At 56.6% G+C, this 27,602-nt stretch overlaps 13 protein-coding genes across 13 annotated transcripts; 6 read left to right on the forward strand and 7 right to left on the reverse strand.

The window, feature by feature from the left end:
* Positions 1 to 165: 165 nt before the first annotated feature.
* On the forward strand, positions 166 to 2,723 carry L969DRAFT_92284 (polysaccharide lyase family 14 protein; the record flags this gene model as incomplete). The annotated part of the gene is made up of 3 exons (XM_014715947.1): positions 166 to 1,202; positions 1,251 to 1,948; positions 1,996 to 2,723. The coding sequence occupies 3 exons, from the start codon at positions 166 to 168 to the stop codon at positions 2,721 to 2,723; spliced, it is 2,463 nt and encodes an 820-aa protein (XP_014571433.1).
* Positions 2,724 to 3,072: 349 nt separating this feature from the next.
* Positions 3,073 to 3,989, reverse strand: L969DRAFT_84754 (uncharacterized protein). Its single transcript, XM_014715948.1, has 2 exons — positions 3,190 to 3,989; positions 3,073 to 3,140 (listed from the first exon to the last, which is right to left on the reverse strand). Exon 1 carries the CDS (start codon positions 3,780 to 3,782, stop codon positions 3,342 to 3,344), a length of 441 nt encoding a protein of 146 aa, XP_014571434.1. The 5' UTR covers positions 3,783 to 3,989; the 3' UTR covers positions 3,073 to 3,140; positions 3,190 to 3,341.
* A 231-nt stretch (positions 3,990 to 4,220) lies between these two features.
* On the forward strand, positions 4,221 to 5,064 carry L969DRAFT_92285 (uncharacterized protein; the record flags this gene model as incomplete). Its single annotated transcript, XM_014715949.1, has 2 exons — positions 4,221 to 4,234; positions 4,284 to 5,064. The coding sequence occupies 2 exons, from the start codon at positions 4,221 to 4,223 to the stop codon at positions 5,062 to 5,064; spliced, it is 795 nt and encodes a 264-aa protein (XP_014571435.1).
* Positions 5,065 to 5,070: 6 nt separating this feature from the next.
* Positions 5,071 to 6,798, reverse strand: L969DRAFT_42804 (uncharacterized protein; the record flags this gene model as incomplete). Its single annotated transcript, XM_014715893.1, has 6 exons — positions 5,071 to 5,210; positions 5,260 to 5,615; positions 5,671 to 5,842; positions 5,895 to 6,159; positions 6,209 to 6,456; positions 6,507 to 6,798. 6 exons carry the CDS (start codon positions 6,796 to 6,798, stop codon positions 5,071 to 5,073), a joined length of 1,473 nt encoding a protein of 490 aa, XP_014571379.1.
* Positions 6,799 to 6,918: 120 nt separating this feature from the next.
* Positions 6,919 to 9,434, forward strand: L969DRAFT_43874 (uncharacterized protein; the record flags this gene model as incomplete). Its single annotated transcript, XM_014715950.1, has 5 exons — positions 6,919 to 7,789; positions 7,904 to 8,139; positions 8,194 to 8,623; positions 8,682 to 8,997; positions 9,056 to 9,434. 5 exons carry the CDS (start codon positions 6,919 to 6,921, stop codon positions 9,432 to 9,434), a joined length of 2,232 nt encoding a protein of 743 aa, XP_014571436.1.
* Positions 9,435 to 9,962: 528 nt separating this feature from the next.
* L969DRAFT_42519 (uncharacterized protein) lies at positions 9,963 to 10,707 on the forward strand (the record flags this gene model as incomplete). The annotated part of the gene is made up of 3 exons (XM_014715641.1): positions 9,963 to 10,034; positions 10,462 to 10,523; positions 10,566 to 10,707. 3 exons carry the CDS (start codon positions 9,963 to 9,965, stop codon positions 10,705 to 10,707), a joined length of 276 nt encoding a protein of 91 aa, XP_014571127.1.
* Positions 10,454 to 12,340, forward strand: L969DRAFT_84763 (uncharacterized protein). The gene is made up of 6 exons (XM_014715951.1): positions 10,454 to 10,852; positions 10,950 to 11,033; positions 11,089 to 11,388; positions 11,438 to 11,663; positions 11,717 to 11,861; positions 11,920 to 12,340. The coding sequence occupies exons 1-6, from the start codon at positions 10,760 to 10,762 to the stop codon at positions 11,990 to 11,992; spliced, it is 921 nt and encodes a 306-aa protein (XP_014571437.1). The 5' UTR covers positions 10,454 to 10,759; the 3' UTR covers positions 11,993 to 12,340.
* Positions 12,027 to 13,744, reverse strand: L969DRAFT_43860 (uncharacterized protein; the record flags this gene model as incomplete). The annotated part of the gene is made up of 6 exons (XM_014715952.1): positions 12,027 to 12,326; positions 12,382 to 12,852; positions 12,908 to 13,084; positions 13,141 to 13,256; positions 13,316 to 13,468; positions 13,702 to 13,744. 6 exons carry the CDS (start codon positions 13,742 to 13,744, stop codon positions 12,027 to 12,029), a joined length of 1,260 nt encoding a protein of 419 aa, XP_014571438.1.
* Positions 13,745 to 14,069: 325 nt separating this feature from the next.
* On the forward strand, positions 14,070 to 17,094 carry L969DRAFT_84766 (uncharacterized protein). The gene is made up of 3 exons (XM_014715953.1): positions 14,070 to 14,431; positions 14,485 to 15,478; positions 15,531 to 17,094. The coding sequence occupies exons 1-3, from the start codon at positions 14,075 to 14,077 to the stop codon at positions 16,670 to 16,672; spliced, it is 2,493 nt and encodes an 830-aa protein (XP_014571439.1). The 5' UTR covers positions 14,070 to 14,074; the 3' UTR covers positions 16,673 to 17,094.
* On the reverse strand, positions 16,720 to 17,580 carry L969DRAFT_43102 (uncharacterized protein; the record flags this gene model as incomplete). Its single annotated transcript, XM_014715954.1, has 3 exons — positions 16,720 to 17,234; positions 17,294 to 17,404; positions 17,466 to 17,580. The coding sequence occupies 3 exons, from the start codon at positions 17,578 to 17,580 to the stop codon at positions 16,720 to 16,722; spliced, it is 741 nt and encodes a 246-aa protein (XP_014571440.1).
* A 39-nt stretch (positions 17,581 to 17,619) lies between these two features.
* Positions 17,620 to 20,984, reverse strand: L969DRAFT_42155 (uncharacterized protein; the record flags this gene model as incomplete). The annotated part of the gene is made up of 3 exons (XM_014715299.1): positions 17,620 to 19,780; positions 19,833 to 20,860; positions 20,925 to 20,984. 3 exons carry the CDS (start codon positions 20,982 to 20,984, stop codon positions 17,620 to 17,622), a joined length of 3,249 nt encoding a protein of 1,082 aa, XP_014570785.1.
* Positions 20,985 to 21,254: 270 nt separating this feature from the next.
* Positions 21,255 to 26,314, reverse strand: L969DRAFT_92294 (uncharacterized protein; the record flags this gene model as incomplete). Its single annotated transcript, XM_014715955.1, has 5 exons — positions 21,255 to 21,532; positions 21,587 to 23,736; positions 23,789 to 23,960; positions 24,221 to 25,632; positions 25,689 to 26,314. The coding sequence occupies 5 exons, from the start codon at positions 26,312 to 26,314 to the stop codon at positions 21,255 to 21,257; spliced, it is 4,638 nt and encodes a 1,545-aa protein (XP_014571441.1).
* Positions 26,315 to 26,595: 281 nt separating this feature from the next.
* Positions 26,596 to 27,577, reverse strand: L969DRAFT_15076 (uncharacterized protein; the record flags this gene model as incomplete). The annotated part of the gene is made up of 3 exons (XM_014714940.1): positions 26,596 to 26,925; positions 26,981 to 27,107; positions 27,339 to 27,577. The coding sequence occupies 3 exons, from the start codon at positions 27,575 to 27,577 to the stop codon at positions 26,596 to 26,598; spliced, it is 696 nt and encodes a 231-aa protein (XP_014570426.1).
* Between the last annotated feature and the right edge of the window lie 25 nt (positions 27,578 to 27,602).

The raw sequence follows: 27,602 nt of genomic DNA on the forward strand, positions 1-27,602 counted from the left end.
CGACTGTGTCGAAGCCAGGGGCGTATTGTGCACTAGACCGACCTTCGTACGCCCACCGGCACCCACGCACCTGTCGTCCGCAGGCATCCAGGTTTCTGACTATATAAACTTGTCAGCTCGCCGGTCGAGCTTGTATCTGCTCCTTGTCAACACACCGTCTAGACCATGCAATTGCGTCTCCTCTTGGGCGCATCTGCGTTCGTCGCAAGTGCGCTCGCTGTAGCGCCCCAAGCTGCATCAGCTCTGCCGCCTGCGGTGACAGAGATCGCTATCTTCGATGGCGCGCAGTGGACACTCATGCCGCGCAAAGAGTATGACAGCAATGTACAGAGGAAGCTAGCTCGACGTGACGCTCCTCAGCCATTCAAGCTGTCAGACCTTCACAAGAGAGCCACAAGCTCGAGCTCGTCGACTACAAGCGCGCCTACTGTCTCTCCCTCGAGCAGCGTAATGACCAATGCTTCGTCGTCCAGTGTCACGACGTCTTCATCTACGACATCTCCCGATCCGGTACCTACCACTACGCTCACCCTGCCGTCACCGCCGATGCCTACAGGCGTTCTTGCCAATGTGACCGTACCCGCAAACCTCTCGACTCTGAACGATTTTGTCAACGCTTTCAAGATTGTGGCATGGGGCTTTGGACAAGCTCTTACCACGCTGGTCCAAAGCGTGCCTACCACCGTCTATTCGGCTGTGGGGCTCAATTATGCCGGCTCAAACAATCACTCTGCCATTCGCGCATTTTATCCCGCTGGCTCCTTCTCGCCCGGTAATCAGCCCATAGGCGGATTTGGCATGTATGCACAGCCACTCAATCTCGCTTCAGCGAAGAACGTCAGCTTCAGCTATTCTGTGCTGTTTCCGAAGGACTTCAACTTCGTGATGGGAGGAAAGCTGCCGGGCTTGATGGGCACAGGCACGAAGAGTCATTCTTGCAGCGGTGGATACGTTGCGGAAGACTGTTGGAGCACGCGGATGATGTGGCGTGGCAAAGGTAACGGCGAGCTGTACTTCTACGGCCCTCGTGGCAAGCAGCAAGCCGGCTTCTGCGCAATGACGCCCAACAATATCTGCAATACGACAGACGGGATGAGCATCGGCAGAGGATCCTGGCAACTTACGCCCGGGGCATGGACCAATATAAGACAAGACATCTGGCTCAATACTCCCGGCATCGCAAACGGCGGCTTCAACATCTGGTGAGCGTCCGCCGGCCGGAGCCGACAAGAGCTGATTCCCGCCTGCAGGATCAATGGAAGACTTGCGACGCACTCCGATCAGGTTTACTACCAGAACCCTGACAACAGATCTACTTGGAACCAGACTCCGATACCCATCTCGACCTACACCGTTCCGGCATCGACTGTAACGATCACCTACCCGCCTTCGACATTGGCAAGCTCCACAGCAACGAGCACCATCACGCCCGCTCCAAACAGCAATGCGCTGCTCGCTGGACTCTCTGGCAAGATTGTGCGCATCGCACATGCCGTCCAGTCCTCTGCTGCAGCTGCCGAGTCTGTCGCACCTGCTGCGCTGTCGCTCGTGCCCGTGACACTTGATCAGTGGGGTCAAGCACACCCTGTCGGCATCGACGTCTACGACCGCCGTCGTCGCTCGCTTGATGAGGAAAGCCAATTTCATCACAAGCGCGCCGCGCACCACCATCACAGAGTCGCTCGCAAGGCTTCGCACGCCAAGAAGTCCAAATCGAGTAAGAAGAGCACCAAAAAGAGCTCGAAGACGACCAAGAAAGCTTCAAAGCCAAAGACGACGACTGCCAAAGGCAGGACGACAACGAAGACTCGCACGAGCACGATCTACGCGATCGCTACTCAGACGACTTATGTCGACGTCACAGCTACAAGCACAGCTTTGGTCACGCAAACGTCCACTACCAAGCCGACGACGACAACGGTTATGAGAACAGCCTTTTCTACAACAAGTGAGTGACTAAGTGAGTTCTATTGTAAGGTACTCATGCTTTCACAGCCCTGGTCAAGCGTGCGGTCGCGACCTCAAGTCCGACTTCGAGCCCGGCTAAGGTCACGAAGTACAAGACAATCACTGTGACCAGCACGAGCACGACGATGCTTACAGTCACCCGGCCTCACGTGCAGACTTTGACGAACATCATTAAAGCTGTCGTCACGCCTAGAGCGACCGTGCTGGCTACCACGACTGTGGTCCGTACAAGCACAACATCCTCGTCGTCTTCGATTTCTGTTCGTTCGTCCTTCTCCTCCTCAAGCAGCCGATCATCAAGCAGCAGCTCGTCGTCATCGACCGCCAAGAGCTCATCGTCAACAACATCGTCCCGGAGCTCATCCTCATCTTCGACCACAAAGAGCTCATCGTCGACGTCGACATCAACGAGTTCATTATCGTCGTCACAATCGAGCAAGAGCTCGATTTCATCTTCATCGTCGAGCAGCAAGTCAAGTTCCTCGTCCTCGACAACTTCTGCGAGCAGCTCGTCTTCGTCGACGAGCAGCTCCCCCAGCATCACGCCTACACCCACGCCAAGCGCGAGCTATTCGACTTCGACCATCCCAGCGTCAACAGTGACGCTTTACTCAGCGCCGCCCGCCAGGACTGCATTGGCACCTTTCAAGGGCGCGATGTTGGATACGTTCTATGGCGGAAGCTCAATCAGTTGGGCGCCCACTGTCGATGAAGAAGCTTGGTTCGACAACTGGTCCATGTGGATCAATGCTTAAGCTACAGGACGAGATGATATCATGAACTTGGGCCAGACTTGTTGTGCATTCGCATTGTACGCTCCGCGCAGGCGTGCGAGCCTCGTGGGCATTTACTTTTCCCTAGGATCTGATTGTCTTCCTGTTTTGCCTATGGCGCGCGAACTTGCGAACTCTTAGCGAGTCTTGTTCGTTGCTTTGCCCGTCATCCGGGCGAAATAGATCTCTGACATGCCATGTAACATCGACATGATCGCAAGTCAGCTTGCCGTCAACTGTGATCCGCGTCAATGCCCTTTCCAAGCAGAACGACGCGAGGAGGTGACGCACGAGGCAGCTCCGGAATCAGCTCGGTGGGACTGCAAGTGCTCAGAGATCTTGCTCGTGGATGGGGCCAGCAGATGAACTCGACGTGGGTCGAACGGATGCTGTACGAGACTGTTGCCAAATGTCAGACTGTCACGATGGCGAGATCCGGGGAACGAGCATTCATAAGCTTTAGCAAGCACATTAGCGCTGACTATTGCGTGACAGCAATCATGATAGCCTGGATTCAGGGGCCTGGCGATGAATTCGACCTCCAGCGTTGCCGAGCGCTCACGAGGGGCGACGCGAACTTGGCGCAGCAGCTCAAAGCTGTCAATCTGAGCATGCATCGTCAGCACGAGCCTGCATACTGCTAGGTGCGCTTGCTGTCTCGATTGTGTAGCTCTGAAACGTGGGCGTGATAAGTAGATTGGCGAATGGCGGTCGAGATTGGGACGTCTCAAAGAACAGATCGTACGATTCCGAGAGATCACAATAGGCCTCCAGATGAGTATGAATGTGGTATCCGACAAGACACAGGGCCTGACCCAGCAGCGCAAGCGTCGCGAATAGACACAGGAACATCTCTCGATCAATTGGCAGCCTCTCGACGGAGGAGCACGTGTGGAGGGGAGTGACGACACGATAACGATGGCAGAATGGTGCAAAGAGGGACAGTGAGGGGCCATAGGGCTCCTGGTCGTTCGTCTTCGATGCACTGCTTAGACATGCGGAGTCGAGAGACTTGTGTCCACATACAACGCATAAGAGCATGATGAGTGTGCATGTCAGGATGGAATAGACCGTCGCGAATATGGAGCTTAGGGCAAGCCTGTCATAGACCAGAGAGTGCTGCGCTTCAAGAAGGCTGACCTTCATCTGTCTCGATTCTTGCTGCAATAGAGCGAGACATGGCACAGAAAGACTGCAGAGGCAGTGAAAGGGGGGTCAGCGACGTCAGCGCGAGGGCGCCTGTCAACGATATCATCGTCGTTGTGGCAGCACGCGACTCGATCTCGGCTAATGCGATTTGAACTTCCCGGCATCCGTTCCTGCAGCCTCGCTCAGGTCTAGCTCGGGCCTACTCGCCCAGTCATGAGCTTGTCTCGTCCACGAGCCGCCTTGGCACCGGCACCTATTGATCCCGGGTCAGCGAAGCCCGTCGAAGGACATCAGCTCGGCACGAAATTAATGCTCGCGGCTCTTTCTAACATGGGCGCCGCTTGGTCAGTCATCTGCAGACTTCCCACTGGGCAAGCTTACATCATTATGCAGCGTCACCAATCCGTCGGATCTGCTCAAGGTCCGGCAGCAACTCTCGACATCGACATCAGAAAGTTTCGTCACGGTGGCTGCGCGAATGTTTCGTACAGAAGGCTTTCTCAGCTTCTACAAAGGTCTCTCAGCCTCTTTGCTACGCGAAGCGTCATATGGTGCTATTCGGTTCTCGACCTATGACGTTTGCAAGTCGACGATTCTCCGTGTGACACAACGAGAGCCAGACGCGATGCTGGTCAAGCTGGGCGCTGGCATGATGTCCGGCATGCTTGGCGCAGGCCTCGCCAATCCTGCTGACCTGCTCAAGATCAGAACGCAAAGCCTATCAGCTACTGGCACGCTCAGAGACCATGCGAGAGCTGTCATTGCTCAGCGTGGAGTCGCTGGCTTATACAAGGCCGTCTGGCCTACGACGCTACGTGCCGGCGTGTTGACCGCTTCCCAGCTGGGCTCGTATGACATCATCAAGCGAAGTCTCGTCAAGCATCTCGACTTTAAAGAAGGCATCAAGACTCACTTAGCAAGCTCTGCCGCTGCCGGATTCATCTGTTCAGCAGCCACAAACGGGCTCGATGTCGTCAAGGTCAGACTCATGAATGATAGTCACAACCGATACAGTGGCGCCTTTGCGTGTGCCGCCATCACGTTCCGCGAAGAGGGATTGCTCGCATTCAGCAAAGGCTTCACCATGTGTTTCCTGCGACTTTGGCCCCATTCTGTCGTCTCGCTGATGCTCTATGAGCAATTGCGCAAGGCGTTTGCAATCAGCCCCATCTGATGAAGTCTACTTGCCTATACAAAAGCTGCTGAAGATTTGACCCAGCACCTCTTCTGCCTCGACACGACCTGTGATCCGTCCTATCGCTTGAGCAGCATAGCGAAGTTCTTCCGCTGCGAGTACGATGCCCTCTTCGTTGCAAGAGGCTATGGCCCAATCAGCAGCATACACATAAGGCTCGGAGAGCATGCGCACCTTCGAATGCAGCAAGGCAGGCGAGGCAGTCCTCGAGATGATGCCGATGCCGGGCTTGCGTCACCAGAGGCGCCTCTGGTTGATGCTGTCCGAAGCGGGATTCGCAACATCTCTGGAGAAATTGTGACAGATCGAAGAGTCCGTCGCCGGTCTTGACGCTCACGACACAGTGCGAGCCCCGGATATCGTAGAGAGCGCAGTAGCGCGCCACTTGTGATGCCGCCGAAGTACTATCGACCAAGTCGCTTTTGGTGAAGACAACGAGCGCATCTTCCGTCGAGCTTGATACAAGGCGGGGAATGGCAGTGGGCTGGTCGAGAGGTAGTACGCAAAGCTTCAGATCGGCCGAGCTTGCCCTATGCATGTATGGTTAAGAGCAATGCAAGTCATCTGCATGGCGGAAGGACTGACGCCTCTAGAGCGCGAGTAATGCCGATCTGTTCGACTTCGTGCACGTCTTGACCTTGTCGCAGCCCAGCAGTGTCGAGGAGGACGAGCGGGTAGCCGTGGAAGTCGAGTGAAGTCTGTATGATGTCGCGCGTTGTGCCAGGATGAGCTGTGACGATGGAGGCTTCCCTCTGGACTGCGGTTCCAATGAATTTGATTCTGCAGGATTCCAGCGGCAAAAAGCAGACCTAGCCAATTGAACAGCGTCGATTTGCCAGCATTGGGCGGACCCAGTATAGCCACACGGATGCCTTGACGAACGATCTCGCTGCTTCTCGACCGGGTCAAGCGAGCTTGTAGGGTTTCGCGCAAAGAGGCGACCTTGGCGCGCGCCAGATCGATGACGCCATCCTCTATGTTCTCGTCCTCGCCAAAGTCGATGATAGCTTCGATGAGCGCCATTGCCTCTATCAGTTGCTGTCGTATGAGCTCGTACTGCTTGTGCAGACTGCCCTGCGCGCTGGTGGATCAGTCGCGCCCATATCGACGAGAGGAGGCATACAGTCGCCTGTGCAAGTGCGAGCTGTCGCTGTGCTTCGGTCTCGCTCTCTATGAGATCACGTAAGCCTTCGACTGCCGTCAGATCCATCTTGCCAGACTCGTATGCTCTCTGAGTGAACTCCCCTGGCTCTGCAGGCCGAAAGTGATCGGAGAGCTTGGACAGGGCCTCGAGCACTGCTCGCGTGACTGCACGACTGCCATGGAGATGCAGCTCGACAAGATCTTGACCCGTCAGAGCCACGCTGCCTGCTCGCTTGGCATGAGATGAAGACGACGCTCAAGAATCGCTGAGAACGGACGAGGGAAGTAGAGCACGAGCGCCTCATCAAGTGGATCTTGCGTGACTGGATCAACCACTTGCCTCAGGCTTGCTCTTCTCGGTACAGGTGGTCGCACGGGGGGCGCTCGATGAGCCTTAGGGGAGCGAGTCATCTGATGCCAGACTTGGAGAGCATCACTGCCCGAGATGCGGACGATAGCGATGGCCGCTTTGCCCGGCGCAGTCGAGCTCGCATAGATGGTGTCTCGCTGGCTGTGCGCTAGTCTCAGAGTGTGCTGTTGTCGCTTTCCGAGGCAGGAGGCAAGGCGCATGCAGCTGGCAGTGACGGAGCCGACCCGGGGCACTCGCTGCTGCTTTGGCCTTGAAGCGACGACACGCCAAGGAGGACAAGCCCATCTAGGCTGGCTCAGCCCCTGCAGTGTCCCTCCTGTATGTCCTACTTTGATGCAAGCCCGTCCAAGACGGAGCGCAGGCCAGTGCACACATCAGCAGGTCAAGGCTTTGCACTCGGTCCCGACTCAGGCAAGTCACCGTTGCACAGCCCGACTCACGAACGACTTGACTCCCATGAGGTCCTGGCCCGCTGGGAAGAGAGTCGAGCACTCGTCTATGGTCGAGACACGCCGAGCGGCATGTCACGAGGACGAAGTCAGGACAGCTTGTTCAGTATCGTCAGCCTTTCCCCTCTGCCCACGCCGTCGGGCATCAAGTCGATTGACGACGAGGTTCTCCTGCCATATGCCGAACGACAGGCGGAGGTCGCAGAGCTGCTTGCGCTGCCGCAGCATAGGTTGTGCTTAGATACACTCAGAGCCAGCTTGACCACAGACACGCGCTCAAGCCTTGAGCAACTACTTGCAATGACACGCGACGAGCTTCCTGATCGAGCGTGGAGTATCAGGTTGGCAAGCCTCCTATGCGAGCAACGACAATGGCCGCAGCTTGCTCTGATCTTGGGCATCGACCGACATGCCCAGACCTCGCCGCACATGTCAGATAAGAGGGCGATGTCACGTAGCAGATCGCGCTCTGACGGGTCAGTTCGCGAGGTCCGCGCTGTCGTCTGCTCGCCTCGCTCGGGCAAGATCGAGCTGTCCTCACGCTCTCCACGAAGCAGAGCGGTCAGCTTGGGCGAAGGCGAGAGACAGGAGGCCGAGCTCGAAATAGCTTCCCATGATCCCGCGCCGGTCATTACCCCAGACGAGCTGGGTCTACATCGCCGGGCGCTCTCGACCGGCCCAATGCCACCCATCTCTGAGAACGCCGATGATGACGTTCTCGCAAATTCGATGCTCGGTCTCCGTATGCCCACTCTCAGTTGATCAATGAAAACTGATCGCGCAGCAAGTGGCAAGAATGCGGGTCAACGCGTGTCTGTAATATAAATCAAACGAGCGCGTCGATCCCGCGGTCCAGTCCAGCCTAGTCAACACGCAATATCAAATCCGCCTTTGCTAGCCGGACTAGTTGCGCAAAACCACGCTTGCCACCAATCTAGTTGCGCTGGCGCAGAACGAGTATATAGTCGGCATCTGGGGTCATCTTCTTATCAGTACCGTTGCAACATGAAGACCGTTGGATTTGCATTCGTAGCGGCAACACTTCTCAATGGCATCACCGCCGCACCGACCCTTGAGCGCAGGACGCCAAAGGTGACTCGCCTCTTCGATCTGTATTGCCTCTATGAGCTAAAAGCGCTGTGCTAGGTCTTCACATCCACACTTGTACAGGATGCTTTGTCCAATGTCAGCCTGAGCGATCTCATCGTAACGGATCGTAGCCGACACGAGCAGCTCTTCGGCAGGATCAAGCTCGACAAGCGTGCCACACCGAGCAAGCAAGTTACAAATGCACAATCGTCTTACTACATCTCGCTCGGTCTCGGCAGCCCAGCGACGACCTACCCAAAGATGATTATCGATACTGGCAGCTCGAACACGTTCTTCATCGGTTACAAAACATCGTCCACCACCGTCAACACCGGCGAGACCGTCTCTGTCAACTATGGCTCCGGCAGCTACTCCGGTAGGGAGTACATGGACAGCGTCAACCTTGCATCAGGTTTGACCGTCACGAAGCAAGGCGTATCGAGCGCGACGAGATCGACTGGCTTCACCGGTGTCAATGGCATCATGGGTACGTGCCATACCTGTCCCCTGCTATGCCATAGCTCATCTCCAGAACAACTCGATAGGCGTCGGACCAGTTGACCTTACGCAAGGTACCACGTCTCGAGGCGAGCAGATCCCCACCGTCATCGACACAGCATACACCGAAGGTTTCATACCCGCGCGCATTCTGTCCCTCTACTTTGCACCCACCACAGCCCAGACTTCTGCTAATGGAGAGGCAACTTTCGGCGGTGTCGACACCAGCAAGACGACGACCGCCATCCGATACACACCCGTGACGAGCGTCACGCCTGCTGCTTACTACTGGGGTGTCACCACGACGATCGCGACAACCAAGGGTGTTACCATCGAGGGCACCACTAGCGGCATTGTCGACAGGTCAGCTCAGATTTCTATATTTGATAGTATGTGCGTGAACTGACGCGCGCAATCGCAGTGGCACGACGCTGGTCTATCTGTCCAGCACAGGCTTTTCGAACTACCAAGCTCAGATTCCGGGCGCCGCTATCGACAGCACGTCTGGCCTGCTCCGATTCCCAAAGAGCTCAACCGCTAGCGTACCGGCACTGAACATCAACTTTGGCAACGGTCTTGTTCTCACGTTGACCGCCAATGCTCAGCTTGTTCCCGCTGCCGACTATGCCTACTTCGGTCTGTCGACTGCATATTCTTATTCATATGTCAACAACTACGGCAGCACCGGCACGGGTCTAGACTTTATCCTTGGTCAAAAGTTCATCGAGCGCTATTACACCGTCTTTGACACCACGAACCACCGAATTGGATTCGCAAACACGACATACACGTTGCAGTAAATTACAAAAGGCGGCCTCTCCGTCGTGAACATGCTTGTATGCATTGCAAATTGATTTATGAACGTCATGCCGAGTGGAGACATGCATTTGCCGCAAAGCTACAATCCAGGTTCATCATTGGTCGTAGCCACCGCCAATGGTCGCGAGCAGCATTCCATCTGCGTAGATGGACGTCTTTGGCTGAACCTGGTCTGGCGGCTCGAGAGAACACTAGCTTGCAATTTTAATCTCGGTGAGCAAATGGCCCGGTGACACGCACGTCTCCGTATTGCAAGCGGACCTTGACCGACTCGAAGCACAAGATAAGGTGGCAGACGATATCGTTCACAGGAGCGGCTCGCTGGAAGTCGTCGTAGAAGAGGTGAAAGCAATGGTTCTGAGCCTTGACTGCGGTGTATCTGAGGCGTGTGCACGAGAGGTTGCCGCCTACTTACTTATCCTGACTGGCTCGTGAGTCTCGGCATTCGGCCTGACGCCGATCATGCGATCTTCCTGCGCGGTGGATGAGCAGATTGTCTGAGTCTCGAGATGCGCAACGGTGACATTGTAGTTGTACACAAGGCCAAAGGCGCCTTCACGGAATGGCTCGAGCTAGACGAGGTGATCAGCGGCGGGTATCGTTTATGAGGACGTTTCGCTTGCTTGCTCTGTATGTTGCGCCACCATGCGGATGATGTGCAGCATGTTCGACGAGAAAGGGTACGATGACGGCGTGGAGGCGACTGTCGAGGCTCGATTCAATGCAAGCTGCTCATATGGAGCAACGCACTCATTGCAGGAGACTCTTCCGGATTGAGGGGCACGGCAAACGCACTGAGGCCGAAAGAAGCACAAAGCAGCGCACAACCCACCAACAACATCTTTGTCTTTTGCTGACAGAGCAAGAAAGGGTACAGACAGGACAGGACAGGACAGGACAGGACAGGAGCGCGGTGGCACTGGCCCTGGCAACGCAGGCAGGGGACATACACTTTCCGCGCTTCAGGGTTGTCACTGCTATGGCCTGCACGCGACTTTGACTCAACAGGAGCCAGGCCGAGCCAGGCACGTCCAGGAGCAAACCACGCACGGCAGCAGTGCTATCAGAGGGTCGACTTGACCGACAGAGCCATCGCCTCGGTGTGCAAGTAGTCCCTTCCGCGCGCTGAAAAGAGTCAAAGTCGATAAAGATTGTCACCTCGTCCAGTCCGCATCACGGCGACCAAAGCTCGACTCCGGGCCTACGCAGGACCGGTCACTGTGCCTTCGAGACATAGTCACAGCTCGATTGTAAAGGTCGACGTGCTTCGAGCAGCAGATCGCGACATCGTTTGCGAGTGGGGAAGATGGCCGATATTGCAGAGATAGACGGCTGGATCGCCCATCTGAGCCAATGCAAGCAACTGAGCGAAGCAGACATCAAGCGACTATGCGACAAGGCACGTCCTCCAACTCTGAGCCCTGACGTGCTGTCCCTGTACCGAGGGCTGTCATCCATCAATGGGCTGACGCATGACATCGCTCGTGTGATAACAGGCGAGGGAAGTGCTAGATACAGAGTCCAACGTACAGCCAGTCAGGTGCCCGGTCACCGTCTGTGGAGACATACACGGACAGTTCGTACGTGCTCGCGTGGATCTGCTGATGTCGGGCTGAGCTCCGCGAGCCGGTGCAGCACGACCTCTCCGAATTGTTTCGGATAGGCGGCAACTCACCGGATACAAACTATCTCTTCATGGGCGACTATGTCGACAGAGGCTACTACAGTGTCGAGACCGTCACCCTCCTCGTCGCCCTCAAGGTCAGGTATCGCGAACGGGTCACCATCCTCAGAGGCAACCACGAGTCGCGCCAGATCACCCAAGTCTACGGTTTCTACGACGAATGTCTGAGAAAGTACGGCTCAGCGAGCGTCTGGAAGTTCTTCACCGATCTTTTCGACTTCTTACCGCTCACCGCACTCATCGACGATCAAGTGAGACTCCTCTTGCAACTAATACTGCCCGTTCTGACGGGCATGTCAGATCTTCTGCTTGCACGGTGGCCTGTCCCCGTCTATCGACACACTAGACCACATCCGATCGATCGACAGAAAGCAAGAGGTCCCTCATGAGGGCCCCATGTGCGACTTGCTCTGGTCAGATCCAGACGACAGATGCGGCTGGGGTATCTCGCCCCGTGGCGCTGGCTATACATTCGGCCAGGACATCTCGGAAGCCTTCAATCATAACAACGGCCTGACTCTCGTTGGTCAGTCTGACACTAGGACTGCTTCACTAGGACAGAGCTGACCAAACGCACAGCTCGAGCACATCAGCTTGTCATGGAAGGCTTCAATTGGTCACACGAACGCAACGTCGTCACCATCTTCTCTGCACCAAATTACTGCTACCGATGCGGCAACCAGGCAGCCATTATGGAGATCGACGAGCATCTCAAATATACCTTGTCAGTCGTCCCTCCTCGATGCTACCCCGCCCGGACGCTGATGTGCTTTGAACTGTAGCTTACAGTTCGATCCGGCGCCGCGAGCAGAGCTGCCGCTGGTATCTCGCAGGGTGCCTGACTATTTCCTATAGGCCCCTTCGCAGGAGAGAGATGGGCAGTGACAGCTCAGCAAGTGTAGATCGACGACAGACAATGAAAAGAACTGCAGTTCAGTGTGCACGATGTGACGCGACAACGTGGATGCGTAGACTTCTTCAATGAAAAAAATGAGTTGGTACAACTTTTGCTAGTCAGCGAAGCCAATCGATCGGTCTCTTCGTGTCTCGCACCCGTCCGCTCATGATCGCCCGTTCGTTCGTGCTTAGTCTGGCATAGAGATAGATCGCAAAGGGAATCCGTCAATTTTGAGGTGTAGGATTGGTGTATAAAAGCGACTGCTTGCAGGCTCACGAGCGGCCGGACCCACTCAGAAGAAGAGCCTACACCAGAGTGAGCTTGCTCAGAGGCTCCACGGGATCACGGAAGCGCACCAGGTAAAGAAGAAAGTCAGGAAGGCGACGATACCGAGCGTCTGGAGGGTGACATGGCCTGGTGGTGGCAGTGAAGCGACATCGCTCGAGCTTGCCGACTCGATGGGACTGCTGCTCGAGGCAACATTGCGTTGTCTGAGCTCGGAGGATCCGCTGAGCTGACTTTGCAAACGCTGGATCTCTGCCTTGGCCTGCTCGAGCTGAACAGAGAGAGACGCCGGTTCGGCATTACCGCGCGAAGCGAAAGCGGCAGGCGCAGCAGGCGATGCGGTGGCAGCGTTTGAGCCGCTTGTGAGGGAAGCCAGGCCGCCGCCGAGAGCGCCAGCAGAGAGGACGCCACCTGCGAGCGCAGCATCGCGAGTCGTGTTGTCAGACCCAGAAGGTCTTGCAGTGTTGTCGAGCGAGCTCGAATAATCCTTGTCTGTCGAATCACTGAAGCCATTCGTCGTCACAGGTGGCGACTGAAGAGGCAAGAGATTAGCGCGCGTTTGCCTTGCAAGGGCCAAAGAAACGTACCTGCGAAGGAAGCGTGGTGTTGGCAGCCATGAGCGAGTCGTTGTGCGTGCTGTCATTCTGGGTCATGTCGGCTGCGTTGGTGTCTTCTGCGCCTGCTCCGTCGATGGAAGCCAGGTAGGCGCATCTGATCTTTTGTTCGTGAATGGACGCCTTTTCTTCCTTTTCGAGGTGGGACCACTGCAGACCCGTCACAATCAGCAAATGGCAAGCGTGCGAGACACAGGAGGCCTCACCAGATCGGCCAGAGCCTGCGTCTCCTTATCGGGAGTGACGATGGCGCTTTGGACGAGGAACTTGTCCTTGCACTTTGCGCCCGGGGCGGGATCCTCCTTCATGGGCTGAAGCAGGACTATGCCGACCGATACATCAGCACGAGGCATGCTCTGTCGACGAAGAAGGTCTGCCCACCCTGGACCTCGACGCGCTCGCCGGGCTCGATACGACCGCTATTGGGACGGACACAGTACTGCTTGGGCGCCGTCGTCTTGACCTTGAACACCACCGGTTGAGAGTTTGTGTTGGCGACGGTGAGGGTGCGCTTGACGAGCTGGGTCAGTGGCCCTGTGGGCGTCGTGTGTGTCGGTTAGCATAGCCGGACCAAAGTGGAAGCAGATGAAAGCAAAGGCGAGGCATGCAAGGTCAGCTCCTTCCCCTCACTTTGCCGTGGGAAGGGCCATCTACTAGGCTGATAATTCAGGCGCAAGGCCGTCTGGCCGAGCATAAAGCAGCTGACGGTACGCCGACGACGGGAGGGGCAGGATGAGGGATCAGACGAGACAAGGGATCAGACTGACGATGGAAGCCGAGCTGGCCGTTCGGGCTGAGATCGACAGACATGCTCGCTTTTGGTTCTATGTGATCCCTCTATGATTCTTCCGACCGGTGCTGAAGGAAGCCTAGCGGGTCTGTCGTCAGGCCGAGAAAGATGACGCAAGGAACGGCCAGGCACGTCAGTCAGTCTTTGTTGTCCTGATCTGCCTGATAGCACGTAGGCCTCACCGTGTGTCTGTACACCGCTTTGACTGGCTCGAGAGCTGCTCCGAAGCACCTCGTCTACGTTGTCACACGCCTTGCTTAGACCTGTCAGCGCACCGCATGTGCCACTTACTGGATCGTCGTCAAGAGCGGCAGCGCGAATATTGGCGTCAAATCTTTTCCGTCGGAGTGATGCTCAATCCTTGCTTGAGCGATGATGAGCAGTCGGCAGTGCAGGAGCTCGTGCAGAAGCTCTTGCCGTACGCTGATCTCGATAACAAGCAGCGTGCGCTCCTTCGTCCCACAGCATATCGCGTCAGGTGCATCTCAAAAGGCAAGCAAAAAGAGCATCGACTGAGTAGCTGGAAAGTCGCCGAGCATGCCTACCGAAGCGAGAAGCTCGATATCCCTACAAAAGCGAGAGGGTTGTTCACTGAACAGATTGAGTCCGACGAGCCTGGGAGGCCTCGTGCGAGTACATCGCAGCATCGCATCGTCCTGAGAGGCTACGACAAGTTCTTCAACGTCGGCGAGCTTCCTTCGACAAAGGTCAGCCTCGCCTAAGTCAGACTGCTCCGTCACTCATACTGCACGCATGCCAGTGGGATAATCTTCCCGAATATGCCGGAGCACCATTCTACCTGACGCTCAAATCGAACGGCTGTATCATCTTCATCTCTGCGCTCGACCAAGACAGTCTGATCGTCAGCTCAAAGCATGCCATCGATGACAGCGATGCCAAAGTCGAGAAGAGCCATGCGCGCGCAGGCGATCGCTGGCTCGACAAAACACTCGCCAAGGTTGGCAAGACGCGTCCAGAACTCGCCAGCCGACTGTGGTCCAGCAATTTGACGGCAATTGCGGAATTGTGTGATGACGACTTTGAAGAGCATGTCTTACCGTACCCGCCAGACAAGACGGGACTGCATCTCCATGGCCTCAATCACAACCTTGCCCATCTGCGTACCCTGCCTCCAGAAGCAGTGCGAGACTTTGCAACCGAGTGGGGCTTCATCCCCACGCCTTTCATCGTTCTACAGTCGCTGTCAGAAGTCAAAGCCTTTACAGACAAGGCAGCCGAGACCGGTCGCTGGGAAGGGGAGCTGGTCGAAGGTTTCGTTATTCGCGGTCAGGCTCTGAAGCCGGTCGAGCTACCCGAATCTCATCGCGAGCTCGTGACGTTCATGTGGAAGGTCAAATTCGACCATCCCTATCTCATGTGGCGAGATTGGCGAGAAAAGACCCGGCAGATTATCAAAAAGCGCGAAGTGTTGTTGTTAGATTCGGGCAAATCGCCGGAGCAGATCAAGCAAGACTCGCGCGGTGTCATCAACATTGCGAAGATCAAAGAGCCAGAGACTCGCCTCTACGTTCACTGGACACTGGATATGCTAGACGACCATCCAGACTGGTTCAAGCACTATGCAGAGGGACGTGGCATTATAGCTGTGCGACAGCGTTTTCTCGACTGGCGAGCTTCTGCGGACGGAAGAAAAGCACAAGAGCCTACCACAGCAAAAGGGAATGCTCACAAGACAGCGAGCGGAGATGCGCTCGTCAAGACCATCATTGCCCCAATCGCTGTGCAAGGAAGCGGTGCGCTTACAAACGTTGGCATGAATCGCACGAGCTGACGAAGACGTACCAGGCAAGACATCTCTCGGCGTAGCGCTCTCAGAACTGTACGGCTGGGCGCATGTGCAGAGCGACAATGCGCCAGGCAAAAAGTCGGCCTCGTATTATCAGACTTCGATTGCGGACGCCCTCAGGACGAATGATGTCGTGTACGCTGATCGCAACAATCACCTGAAGCAGCATCGAGAGGAGATCGTTTCCGTTGCGCGACGGCTAGAGACACACTTCCATGTCAACATCATCACGGTGCTCTGGAATATCGAGCAATTACCGCGTAACGAAGTCTATCGACTCTGTGCTGACCGCATCGTAGAAAGAGGCGATCGTCATCAGACGCTTCGAGCGCAAGAGGATAGTGCGCACGAGCATATTCTCTGGCGCATGATGGCTTCCTACGAGCCGTTCGATCCTGTGCTCAACCCTGCTGATGGACCTGGCGAAGTCATCAACATTGACTTGCGGAATGACCTGTCCGATATGCTCGACCATGCCATAGGTTCACTCCAGCCCCTGCTGCAGCTGGAACGGCCATCTCCTGAACGAGTTGAGCATGCGTTGAAATCAGCGAGATCGTACCGGCCCGAACTACGCAAAGAGATGAATGTCACTGGACTAGCCGCGACAGCTTACTACGGACTGCTCTGCGAGGTCGATCTCAAAGCTTTTCTGGAAGCAACGCCTGGCGTGGACCAAGCCATGGTGGCTGCGATTGTCGCAGGTACAGGTATCACGATCAAACCGCATGTCACGATTGTACATCGTCGCGAGATCGACAAAGCAAGACCGGACCAGGAGGAGAAGCAGCGTCTCTGGAATGTGTGCAAGTCGCTCGCTAGCTCTGGAGATCCCACGCAGAACGCATTCACGATAACGCTTGGTCCGCGTGTGATCTGGGATGAGCGCGTCATGGTCATTCAGGTAGAACATGTGCAGCCGCTCGACAAGCTCGGTCTGACGTCTTTCAAGACATCGCACATCACTGTCGGCCAGATCTCCCGAGAGATCGCCCCGGACGAAGGTCGACAGCTTGCTGCTGCCTCGCTTGCCAAGCAGCAAACGACCGTGCAGGGAGGACAGATCAACAGTGTTGCCATTACGGCGCACGATGTTCGGGCAAGCCTGAGAGCACTCTCGATCAACGTCAAGGCTAAGTAGGCAAGGCCACAACAACAATGCATGGCTAGTCTACAAGAGTGCTGGCATTAGCAATGATTGAGAGCTCCGCCGCACTGTGATGCAGCGAGTAAATAGATGAGCAGCACCACGACAAAAGCCGTGAGAGCCATGAGCTTGGTGTTCTTCCACCACATCTTTCGTCGCAAAGCCTGTGATCGCTTTCTGAAGGCACGAGCTTGGGTGGACATTGCGTCTGTCTTGTCGACGAGCAGTTCTATGCGCTCGCCCCGACTGAGGATCTGCTCCACGTTCTGGACCATTATCTTCTTCACGTCTGCAATATCGGCCTGTGCCTGCTTGTAAGGGTCATTGGCCTCCCCGTCGGCGTACTGCTGCATGAGCTTCTCGATCGAGCTCGACCAGTTGTGCATGCCATGTGAGGCTGCACTTTCGATCTCCTCGCGGGAGTAGGCGGCCGTGAAGCGCTTGTGCAGCTCGGTCAGGAAAGCAAACGGCAGCTTGCGACCGAGTGTCTCGCCAGCCATGACGAGGCAGACGACGTGGTTCTGCTTGATGTAGTGGAACAGAACATCATCGGCAGCTGTGTCCACATAGCCGGCCGGTCAGCACGTAGCCGGGCAGCTGACGAGGCCTGCTGACCATAAGTGAGCTTGCTGTCATTCGGTGGGATTTTGGAAAGCACGAGTGAGGCTGCCGAGGAGGAACGACCCTGATCTGTGCTATGCTCTGCTAGGATCACGTCGTCCCGTGCTACCAGGGCATGGATGAGCGACATCTCACAAGGCGTCGTCGCTGTCTGCGCCGTGCTCACAACGGCCGCGTCGAATTCTATTGACGCCCAGCCCAGCCAGTTTGGCGGCAATATTCGAAGGGTGCCTCACTTCTGTCCAGAGCGAGGCAGGGACGATCTTGCAAGGCCCACGCATCCTCGTTTTCTTTATTCTATGGACAACAGTGTACATTGACTAGCATGGCAGGATGCGAAAGGTAGCCTTTGAGCCGAGATCAAGCTTGGTTCGCTGCCAGTCTGCCTCGGTCCGTATGGCCGCCGATCCTTTGACCGGCCCGCGAGAAGCATGCGAGACAGCAAGAGACCACCCGGATGAAGTCGTCTTGCCCACTTGGGCTGACGAGAGCTGGATGCCCGCGTCGGCAAACTTGAGTTCTGCTCGCGCCTTGACATCTCTGAGCCTGCAAGTTCGCGGCACACGCATGACGATGTTGCCAGCATCTTGTAAAATCTTCATCGTCAGATACTCGACCGGAGCTGCTTGCTCATCGATCGATAAGGGCAGATTGCAACTCAAGCTGCTCGAAGAAACCATTTGTCGGTGAGCGATGGCCGCTGCAAAGTCTTCTGCGCTTAGCGTTGACATTGTATGAGAGACCTGCGTCACAGGCGGAGAGGCAGTGATGGTATCGAGGCTCGGTCGGGCGGCTGAACCAGCACGAGATCTCGTGCCCTTGCTGAGCGGCGCTGGCGTCAATATGCTACTGATCGGCGGTGTAGGAAAGCAATGGACCGGAACGGTGTTGTTGGCGACCAGCGCACCTGCGTGATCGACATAGTACTTGCTTCCCATCTGGTCAAAGTAGGACGTCGAGGGCGTGCTCGGCGGGATGAATGAGGTAGTCGAACAAGCTGCAGCCGGACTGCCTATGTCGAGGCTCTGCCTCGCAAACGGGCGACTACTGCTTGCGATACTGGGACTGCTCTGGGTGGACGATCGAGGCGTATTGACAGCGCTCGAGGAAGAGCTGAAGCGTTGGCTCAGACGGGCAGAAGACACGGGTGAAGTCGTTGACACATCTGATGCCGTTGAAGGAGGTGGGAATTGACTTTTGCAGCGAGCCTCGTCCGGCGATGCCAGCAGCTTGCTGACCTCTTCCGGAGGTGGCAGGATAAAGGCTTCACGCCGCAGCGGCACGCTCGAGTAGGACCTAGCTCGTCCGCTCGGTAGTTCGGACGATGGCCTGGACGATTGGAATGAAGAGCGACGATCAGAGCTTCCGCGAGGCTCTGGACTGATGCTTCCGAGAGACGTGCGTAGAGGCCGACGGGAGACGGGTGGTGGAGCCTTGGGAGAGGGCAAAGGTGCCCGCGGTAAGCCTCGTGGGGAAGAGCTTTTCGAGGGCGGCAGCGAGACTGCAATCGCGTTGGGCGGCAAGGCTGGTGGCGGACTATTGCGCCACGCTCTCCTGACGTCGCCGAAGCTTCTTACTGATCTCAGACCCATCTTCTTCTCTGGTTCTGGCGCGGCCATTGCGTGTGGCGACTGTCTACTTCTTTCCGACTCGGCACGGTCTCGCCTTGGGGTCGGCGGCCCGCTCGGGCACGGCGTGTGCTGCTCGACGCTTGCTGTAGCCAGAGCAGCCTCGAAGAGAGCTTGATGAGTGTGTCTGTCATGAGATGCTAGGGAAGGTACAGGGCTGCTGGGCGAGCCTGATGAACCTTCGTCCGATGAAAAGGACGAGATGGTCGTCTTTCGCGAGTGTCTCGACCAATCGTCTTGGTCGACTTCGATGTCGTTCGGAAGGGGCGGAAGCGTGCGCACTGTGGCAGTTTCGATCGGGCGTAGGATAGCTCGAGGAGAACTTGCCACGCTGCTGTTGCCAGAGCGCACAGAGCCTGCGAGCGTAGCAGGTGTAGTGCCGATTGATAGCGGCTGATTCGGTTGAGAAGTCCAGCTGGTACCAGAGATGACGCTGGCTGTGATACTATTCGTTCCACTGGACGAGAAGGACGTCTGACGGGCATGCTCGTGGCTCGAAGTTGAACTGACTCGTTTGACGATGGGTGCATCGTCAGCAGATTGACCGCCCGTGCCTGCCAGCGGCGCGCGCAGCTTGGCATCTGATTGAGCGCACAGCGCGGCGCGCCGGACGAGGCGTGAGATGGCCTCTTCTGTGGCGACAGTGTCATGTCCGTCTGGTCTCATGGTGAGAAACTCGTGCAGGATCGGATGATCCGCGAACGGGGACCTCAAGACATCCTCGAGATAGGTGTTGACTTCTGCTCGACGCTGGACCATCGTCGAGTGACTCATGAAAACAGACATCTTTTTCTTGAGTGCGGGCAGACCCTGCGTGATCTTCTTGCCTTCTCCTGCAGCAGCCGCGATCAAACTGTTGCACAATTTCAGTGTGTCATCAATGAAGGGAGTCGTGCAAGGCTCACTTTGCAGACATCAACTGGAGTTCTTCCCACTTTCGCCAGATGAGAAACTCGACAGGAAGTGAGCTCTGATTGCTGCCGGCAGAGCTTGCGCTAGGCAGTGAACTTAGTTGACCGCTGTCGAGAGAATCCGACGTGATCGTCGATAGATGGCTGCCTGATAGTTGGGCCAAATTCGTCGAGGGCGCGTAGATCGACGAGCTCGCGGAATGACTCGCCGGGAGAGGTACAGTTGAGACCGCGCTCGCCCGTCGGAAGGACATTTCGTCCAAGATCGACCAACGCGATTTTCGCCTTGTCACCGCTTCTTGGCCGGGCAGCAGACCATCCGACAGAAGTGAGAGCGAGGTGAGGACACCTGGACTCAGCTCGAGACGAGGCGGCTCGTCTGCTGCGAGGCCTTCCTCGGGGATCGCGCTGACTAAGCCATCTTGAGTTTGCGCAAGCTCTTTGGCAAACTTGGGCGACGCTGACGCCGCTTTGGGGGAGATGAGGAGCACAAAATGCCACTTGCTGCTCTCATCCTTGACGAGGTACTTGACTTTGATGGACTCGTAGTAGAGCGAGATCGAGCCTCTCCTGCCCGTCCTCGTCTGAGGTAGGACGGTCTGGCTCGACAGCGGGCTCATGTGAGCATCACTCGAGCTCAGTCTCTGCCTCGGCCACCTCCAGTTTGTGACGATGAAGCTTCTCCTGATCGCTCGTACTCGGTCGTGGGCCACTTGCTTCGGTGACACACCATCGTCGTCCTCGAAGGAGCTCCGATCGTACGAAACATGTTTCGTGTCCTCGAGGAGGACGTTCGGGGCAACGACCGAGCTGGCGGAAGAGTCATCATCACTCGAGCCGAAGCTCTCTTCGCTCGTCGTTCTCGACGAAGCATGGCTGCTGCTGCCCGACCCGTCATCGCTCGTGCTCCTGCTCGTGCTCGTGCCCGTGGTCTCGCTCAAGCTCGCGTCAGTGCTGTACGTGTCCGTGTCACTGGCGTAGTCATCGGCGCTGCTCGACATGACCGACGACGTATCGCTGGTCTGGAGACATCACGGGATCATCAGCATCAGCCATGCAGAGGTAGCTGCTCGCCTTGTGGCCTACCTCGAGATCTGGTGCTGAGTCCGTGTCCGTCTCGCCGCTCGACGAAGCGCTGAACGGCATTGCAAGCTGGCGAAAGGGACAGGCAGCAGGTCACCATTGTTCTCGCTAGCAGCCAAGCATGCTCCCGCCCATTGTTGCCGCCGGCCGACATGCCCATCTCGCTGATGACCATTGTCCATTGTCTCGCGGGCTCCTGAGAACTCTGTCGAGATGAAACGCGCATCTTTTTTAATTTCTCCCTGCCTGCTCGCGTGCAGCAGTCAACGCGCAAGGGTCTAGCTAGTGTGTACTTCTTGCGAGGTTACAACAATCATGTGCGTGTGTGTGCGTCTATGCGGATCTAGCGGCTGGTCTTCGGAGCGTGCGAAAGTAGTTCGTCCAGATTTGCCAGAACGTAAAGAGAAGCGTCACCATTACAGACGGTAAGAGGATCGCCAGCGGCGGTCGCGGTGGTAGACCAGATCGCGGCGAGCCTGGCTTTGTATCTTCAGTCTCCGGCGTGTCCGTTGAGCCGCTATCAGACCCGTCCGAGGTCGTAGAATGCGAGTCTGTCCGCTCGAAATGCTCGCGGCGTCGACGTGTGGAACGCTCTGCATCTGCCAGCATCTCTGCTGACGAGCGCTTGTCAGTGCTTTTGCAGTATATCAGATCAGAAACCGTACCATTGGTGAGCTCGCCTTGATCGAGCATCTCTTGCATGCTGCGAGGTAAGAGCCTTGCTCGAATAGCAATGCGTTCCGCCTCATGCTTGTCATTGGCGGGCGTGCGCCTCGAGTGCCGACGTGAAGGATGATGCTGTGATTGAGACCTTCCCTTGTCGGCTACTGCGCCCAACGTCTCTCTGGCGTTCTCTGCCGCGCTTACGACGAGCTCGCGTCCCCATCGGACGCTCTCGCCCAACTTGAGCCCATACTGTCCCGCCGCTTTGCGTCCTCGCATAGCACGTAGAGCGACATCATCAAAAATCGTCAGACCGTATGAAGCCATCATGACTGAAGTGAGCGTTGCAGCTGCGACGCAAGCGATTGACAGGAAGAACGCAAGCGCAACCAGAGGTCGCAGTGGCGCAGCTAGTCCGCCGGATACACGGACGAGAGCGCCCGTCATACGCTGGTAGGTCTGAGCGGCAGCGGGTCGAGCGTTGCTATGGTCAGACGTGCTGCCCGTCTGCTGTGAGTCTACATCCTGGCCTTCGGTGACAATGAACGACCCGCTTGAGCTCGTGCGCCTCGAACGATTGGGCGGGCTGGTGCGAACGCTCGAGAAGGGAGACACAAAGGCTGGCACCTGATCGTAAGCATACTCGGGTCGCTTTATATTCGCAAATGGCTCTCGTTCTGCCAACGATGCGAGTCCGGCATGGAACGTTTCCACAACCGAGCGACGTCGTTCATGTGCAGTCGCAGACTCTGTAGCACGAGCTGGCTGCACTGGCGTCGTGTGTTCCCCGTGTGCTGCTGCAGCGGACAGGCTTGCACTCGATGAGGCCCGACGCAGCATCGACGGACCTCGTGCATTGGCGTCTAGCATATCCAAAGGGAACCGACTGGGCGGCGCGGGAAAGTGTCGCGGGCCGTGTTCGTCATGTAGACTTGAGCTGGCAGTCACTTCAGACCATGCGCTCGGTCGACGAGACTGCGCGGCGCTCGAGGTGCCGTGTACGTGCTTCTTGCGTGAAGACGGCTGCCTGAGACCTTCGGATGAGCGTGCCCTGTGTAGCCCATTATCGGCAAGGAAGGCGTTTTCAGCGGTGGATGACCAGCCAAAGGCAGGCGCAAAGCCTGCCGAGGTAGATGAAGGCGCGGTCTGATCGGGCGCAACTGATCCTCTCCCGGGCTGAGTGTAGAGGGTCTCTTGTGGAGTCGTCACTGGGACAGCTCCCTTGCGAGCGTAGCGCACAGGTGTCGGCAGACCTTTCTGGGCAGCGGGCTCCTTGACGGCCTGACCGAATGCCTTTGCGGTGATCCAATCGGCGGCCGCGACCCCGAGATTGAGATTGCCGCTGGCGGTACGGCTGCGCTGTGCGCGCCGATCATCGTACACAGACGAGATGTCGCTCGACGGTCGGCGTGAGAGAGCGGGCGAGCCAGGCTTGCTGGATAATTTATCGCGCGATCCCTGTCGGGATAGCACTCGAGTCCGGAGGTCGTCACGAGAGGGCCGTTGCGCAACCTTTGGTCGGCTTGGCCTGAGGTACTCGTGGCTTGATTGTGGCCTCAGCGCATTGTCTTCGTGTAAGCTTTGTTCTGACGGGCGTCGACTGAGATTGCCGATCAAATTGGTGAAGCTCGAGAGAGAGCCAATCAAAGGTGACTGTCTAGGCGATCCCTGCGGGCCGGCAGGGGAGGCAACTCCTCGCATCGCCGTCTGCGGAGGGAGCGTGTCATCGTAGTCATCATCGTCGGACAGGTCGTCGTATGGCTTCATGCCAAGCTCAGCAAACGTGGGTGAGGCGGCAATCTCATCAAGACCGAGCGCATCGGACGAGAGACCAATTGATCCGAGCAGATCGTCTTGCGCAAGCCAGTTGGCATTTTGCGAGGTTCCCGCCAGGACTGAGTGCACATCTTCGTCCATTTCCCATTTTCGCGAGGACACGCGCGGGCCAGGGTATCTCGTATCGATTTGTCTAGCCCGTGAAGGCGTGGTAGATGAAGACACGGAGGAAGCAGATGCATCAGAATCGCTTTCATCCTCTACTTTCATAGCTTGAACGGCCGGCTTGCGTCTGAGCGATGCGTTAGGATTCGACAATGGCGGCGGCCTCGATGGGATCAGTCTGGACGAATAGTGTGCCGTGGACGCTGGCGATCTAGCCTAGCAGTGTCAGCTTGAGCAGTTCTCAGAGCTCGCCCTGCACTCGCCTCGTGACTTTTGACTTTGACGGTGACTTCACGCTGCCTGCGCCGAGCGAGCTGGTCGAGCTGACTGATCGCACCATCTTGACTGTTCTCGACTTTGGATCTGCTTGCCCTCGCCGGGGCTCCGTCAAAGGGACTGGCATCTTTCCACGCACTGCTCTATGCGCCGTCGTCTCTGGTGGTTAGGACGACGTGCAGATAGGAACGAGCTAGAGCATCTGGCAGCTGCGTCGGCGGTAGACCAAAGCGGATGACCTTGCGCGCCGTCACAGCTAGCTACAGCCAGCCGAACGAGGTCAGATCGACCTACAAAGAGCAGATCTTCGCCTGACCCGCTGGTTTGGGCCGACTGCCTTCGCGCGTGAAAGTGAATTCGAAGAACAATTCAATTCGGAATTGCAATTTACAGCTGACTAGCAAACTACCGCCGCTGACGTTTCCCCAGCCAGTGATCTTCATCATGGTCATCGAGACCGTGTCCACTGAAGCCTTGCATGGGCGCGATACTGTCCTCCCTGACCATCGTGTTGTTCTCAAGCGACTGCAATCGTCTGGCCTCGAGCTCGCGTTCTCGTCGGATGATGACTTGCGCATGCTCCCTCTTCTGCGCCTGAGAAGCTACCAAGCCATCGAGAGCCTGCATGAAGGATTCGATGATAAGATTGGCAGGATCCTCGAGCTTGACAAGATCGTTGCTTGGGCCCACGCGAGAGACCAGGCCAGTGCTCTCGAGTGCAGTCAGATGCTCCGGATAGTCTGCCGTCTCGCTCGATCCGACAGCAAGAAAGCGTTGACTATCTGAGAGCCTCTTTGCGAAGAAGGCGATCGCGGCATCGTAGGTGACCGTCTGCCAGCCCTTTGAAGCCGTCGAGTTGGCTTTCTTGGGCAATTTCTTTGTCGGCGACCGCACTTCCTCTGTCGTCTCGACCAGAAGCGCAAGACACACCAATGCGAGAGTCTGAGGTAAATTCAGATCTGCCATGGCGCGAGTCTTGCTCGTGGATATCTCCGCACTGCCGCCGGGCCGACTGACAACAAAGTCGCATTGAGATATAGCGAATGCGGCAGTGACGTGACCTGGGTTAGCTTTGGGAGCAGAAGCGGCTGTCAAATGCTCGAGCGGGTCTGTCGCACAGGACGCGTCTGACTTGCTTGGGCTAGCTGGCTCGCCTTCGTGGATATTCATATCAAGCTGCAAGAGACGATGACGGCGCTTCGTCGGCGTTGTAAACGGCGTAGGCAAGCTATTGCTGTCGCCTTCTTCGAAGATACCTAGTGCCTTAAGTTGTTCTGTTTCGAGCGTGCGTACAATCTGCGCAAGAAGGCCGAGAAATTGGCGGAGGTCACCTTTGATCTTTGCACACTTTTTTGCTGCCAAACTGAGCGCAGGTGGCATGAACAGTGGCAACAAGCTGACTGGCTCGTTCTCTGATCGCAAGAGTGAAAGCCGCTGCTTCGCTATCGTCGTCATGTCGTCCGAAGTGTACGGCTCGAAATTGAAGCGTACAATCCGGTCGTCAAGATCGAGGCTTGGCCTGGCCCTCTTTGTGGGAGACAGGAATGCATTGCTGGCAGTCGATGCAGTGAGTGTGAGATCGTTGGCGATGCCGATGAGTACCAATCGCGAGCTGGGGTCAAGAGCCAGCTGGTAGAGCTCCGTGATGATGGGCAGATCAGGTCTTGCTTCTGGCTCAACTGAACGCTTCGTCGGCGTGCTTGACCGTCCTGATGGAGTCTGAGCGCGCGATGGCATCGGGCTAGCGCGTGGCGAGGCAAAGGGACTTGCTGTCGACCGAGTGTTCCGCGCTGATTGGAGCTGGTCGATCTCGTCGAGTACGAGTATGATCCTACTCCAAGCCTATCATCAGGCTGTATCACGAGACGAATGCAGCCGTGAGCGTACCTGGCGCGGTCTGTAGAATAACAGAGCTGCTCAAAATCTGCGCGACTGTCTGACACTTTGCGCGAAGGCGTCGAGACTTTGCGCATCGGGGTCGAGCTGTGCCCGCGGACACGCTTCCTCGAGGGTGTCCTGACTTGCGACTCGTCCACCGGCTCCTCGAGAGTGCCATTCCTCGCTGCCAAGGTGTGATGCAAGAGCTGCTCCCAGATCGAGCTCGACAGGGACGTGTCTAGCGCGGCACAATTCAGCGTGACATAAACCGAGTCCGAGAGCAAGGTCTCGAGCTGATTAGCTTGTGGTGTGCCGCTTGAGCTCGCGCTGGGAGCGGCAGCGATCGACGAGGATGCGATGGGTTCTTTGCCCCTCTTCAGAGCAGGTCGCAAGATACGGCTCACAAGCGCAGTCTTGCCTGTGCCGGGCTGTCCCGAGATATAAGCGCCCTTGCTGACATTCTGTTGGCTTTCCGTGGCCGCGCAAGCCTGAATCAAGAAAGTCTCGAGTTGGAAGAGGTGCTGATCGCGCGCAAGAAGAGGCAGGTGGTCTGCCTGGTGCGAAGCGAGCGACAAGACTGCGCAAGCCTGCTGGTATACATTGCGCTGCTTCTGAGTCCTGTCACGCATCGCCATCGTAGCAAGTCGTGCGCGAACGGAACTTGTCACTAGATCACAAGGGCGCGACGTCACTAGACACTATAAATTGACGCGATAAGCGCGACGCGTCGTGTGCCGCGAAGCTCATCATTAATCATTCACTTGAAATCACTGGCTCATGATGATGCTCTGGCAGGCTGCAGCCCGCAAGTCCTATGAAAGTCTATTTCTAGCTGGTTCGGTATGGCTTGCCCTGAAGACGCGCTGAAGGCAGAGTCCGCGATGAAATGCGGCGTTGCGCCAAAGAGCTTCCATGTCTAGTCCAATGGCGCGACAAGGCTTCTGATGGTGGCCGAGGTGATATCGGCAATTGGCGTATCGGATACCTCTTCGAGAAGCCTGGCAACTACTGCGTTGTTGTGAATATCCGTCACGAATCCCCCTGCGTCCAGCTCAACTTCCTCCTCCAGGTATCCTCCTTCGCTGCCAGTCAGATCATGTCCGTGACAGCACGAGCAGGTCTCATGAGGATCCGAGAAGATGTCAGGCGTATTGACGCAGCCTGTGTGGATCTGCAGCGTGGCACCTTGGCATTTGAAACCGTCGATTTGCTCGCGAATGGCCGCGATATGCGCCACGTCATCGAGCTAGAGCGAGGGGAGTCGTGTCAGCATGACTCATGCAGAGGCACGGAACACAGACTGTGAAGCCAAGGGCTCCTTCTGTGCTCTCGACACCCACTGGACACTGCCAAGTCTCGTCGACGAAGAGATCGGCTGTCAAACGCATGGCTTGAATCAGTGTGAATCCAGTCTTGTTCTTGTAGCTCCTGTAGCGCGCAAAGCCTTGATGTGCATGTTATTCTGCCAGTCGTAGTATTTCATGTGCTGTGGCCATTCCGACGGCTTGACCTTGTTCGGTCGGTGCTTGATACCTCGGATGCGAATGCTCCTGATAGTGTCGACGTGACAATTATGGGTGGACCTGGAATGAAGCAACTAGCCACTTCGGACGAGGCACAATGACAATCTTCCTCTCTGACGGAGTAGCCGGGAGATACCGTGCAAAGATGCAGGGCGAATTGTGTTCGCCGTGGGTACGGCTGTCCTTGCTGAGGTAGTAGTGTCTGACATGGGCCCGTGGCTTGTCCTGGCTGAAGCGAAGCTCGTAAAGAGCCTCAGAAGAGCGCAGATGGTTGAGAGCATGTCGATCGTAGGCAGTCTTCTGGAAAGTCTGCAGGTGTGCCTCAATGGGATCAAAATGACCTGAGCTTTGCCCCAATCGATACTCGAGAGGCATTCGAGGAGTGCATCCACGAGATCTG

Source organism: Mixia osmundae (assembly GCF_000708205.1).
Source record: "Mixia osmundae IAM 14324 unplaced genomic scaffold scaffold_1, whole genome shotgun sequence".
NCBI lineage: Eukaryota > Fungi > Basidiomycota > Mixiomycetes > Mixiales > Mixiaceae > Mixia > Mixia osmundae.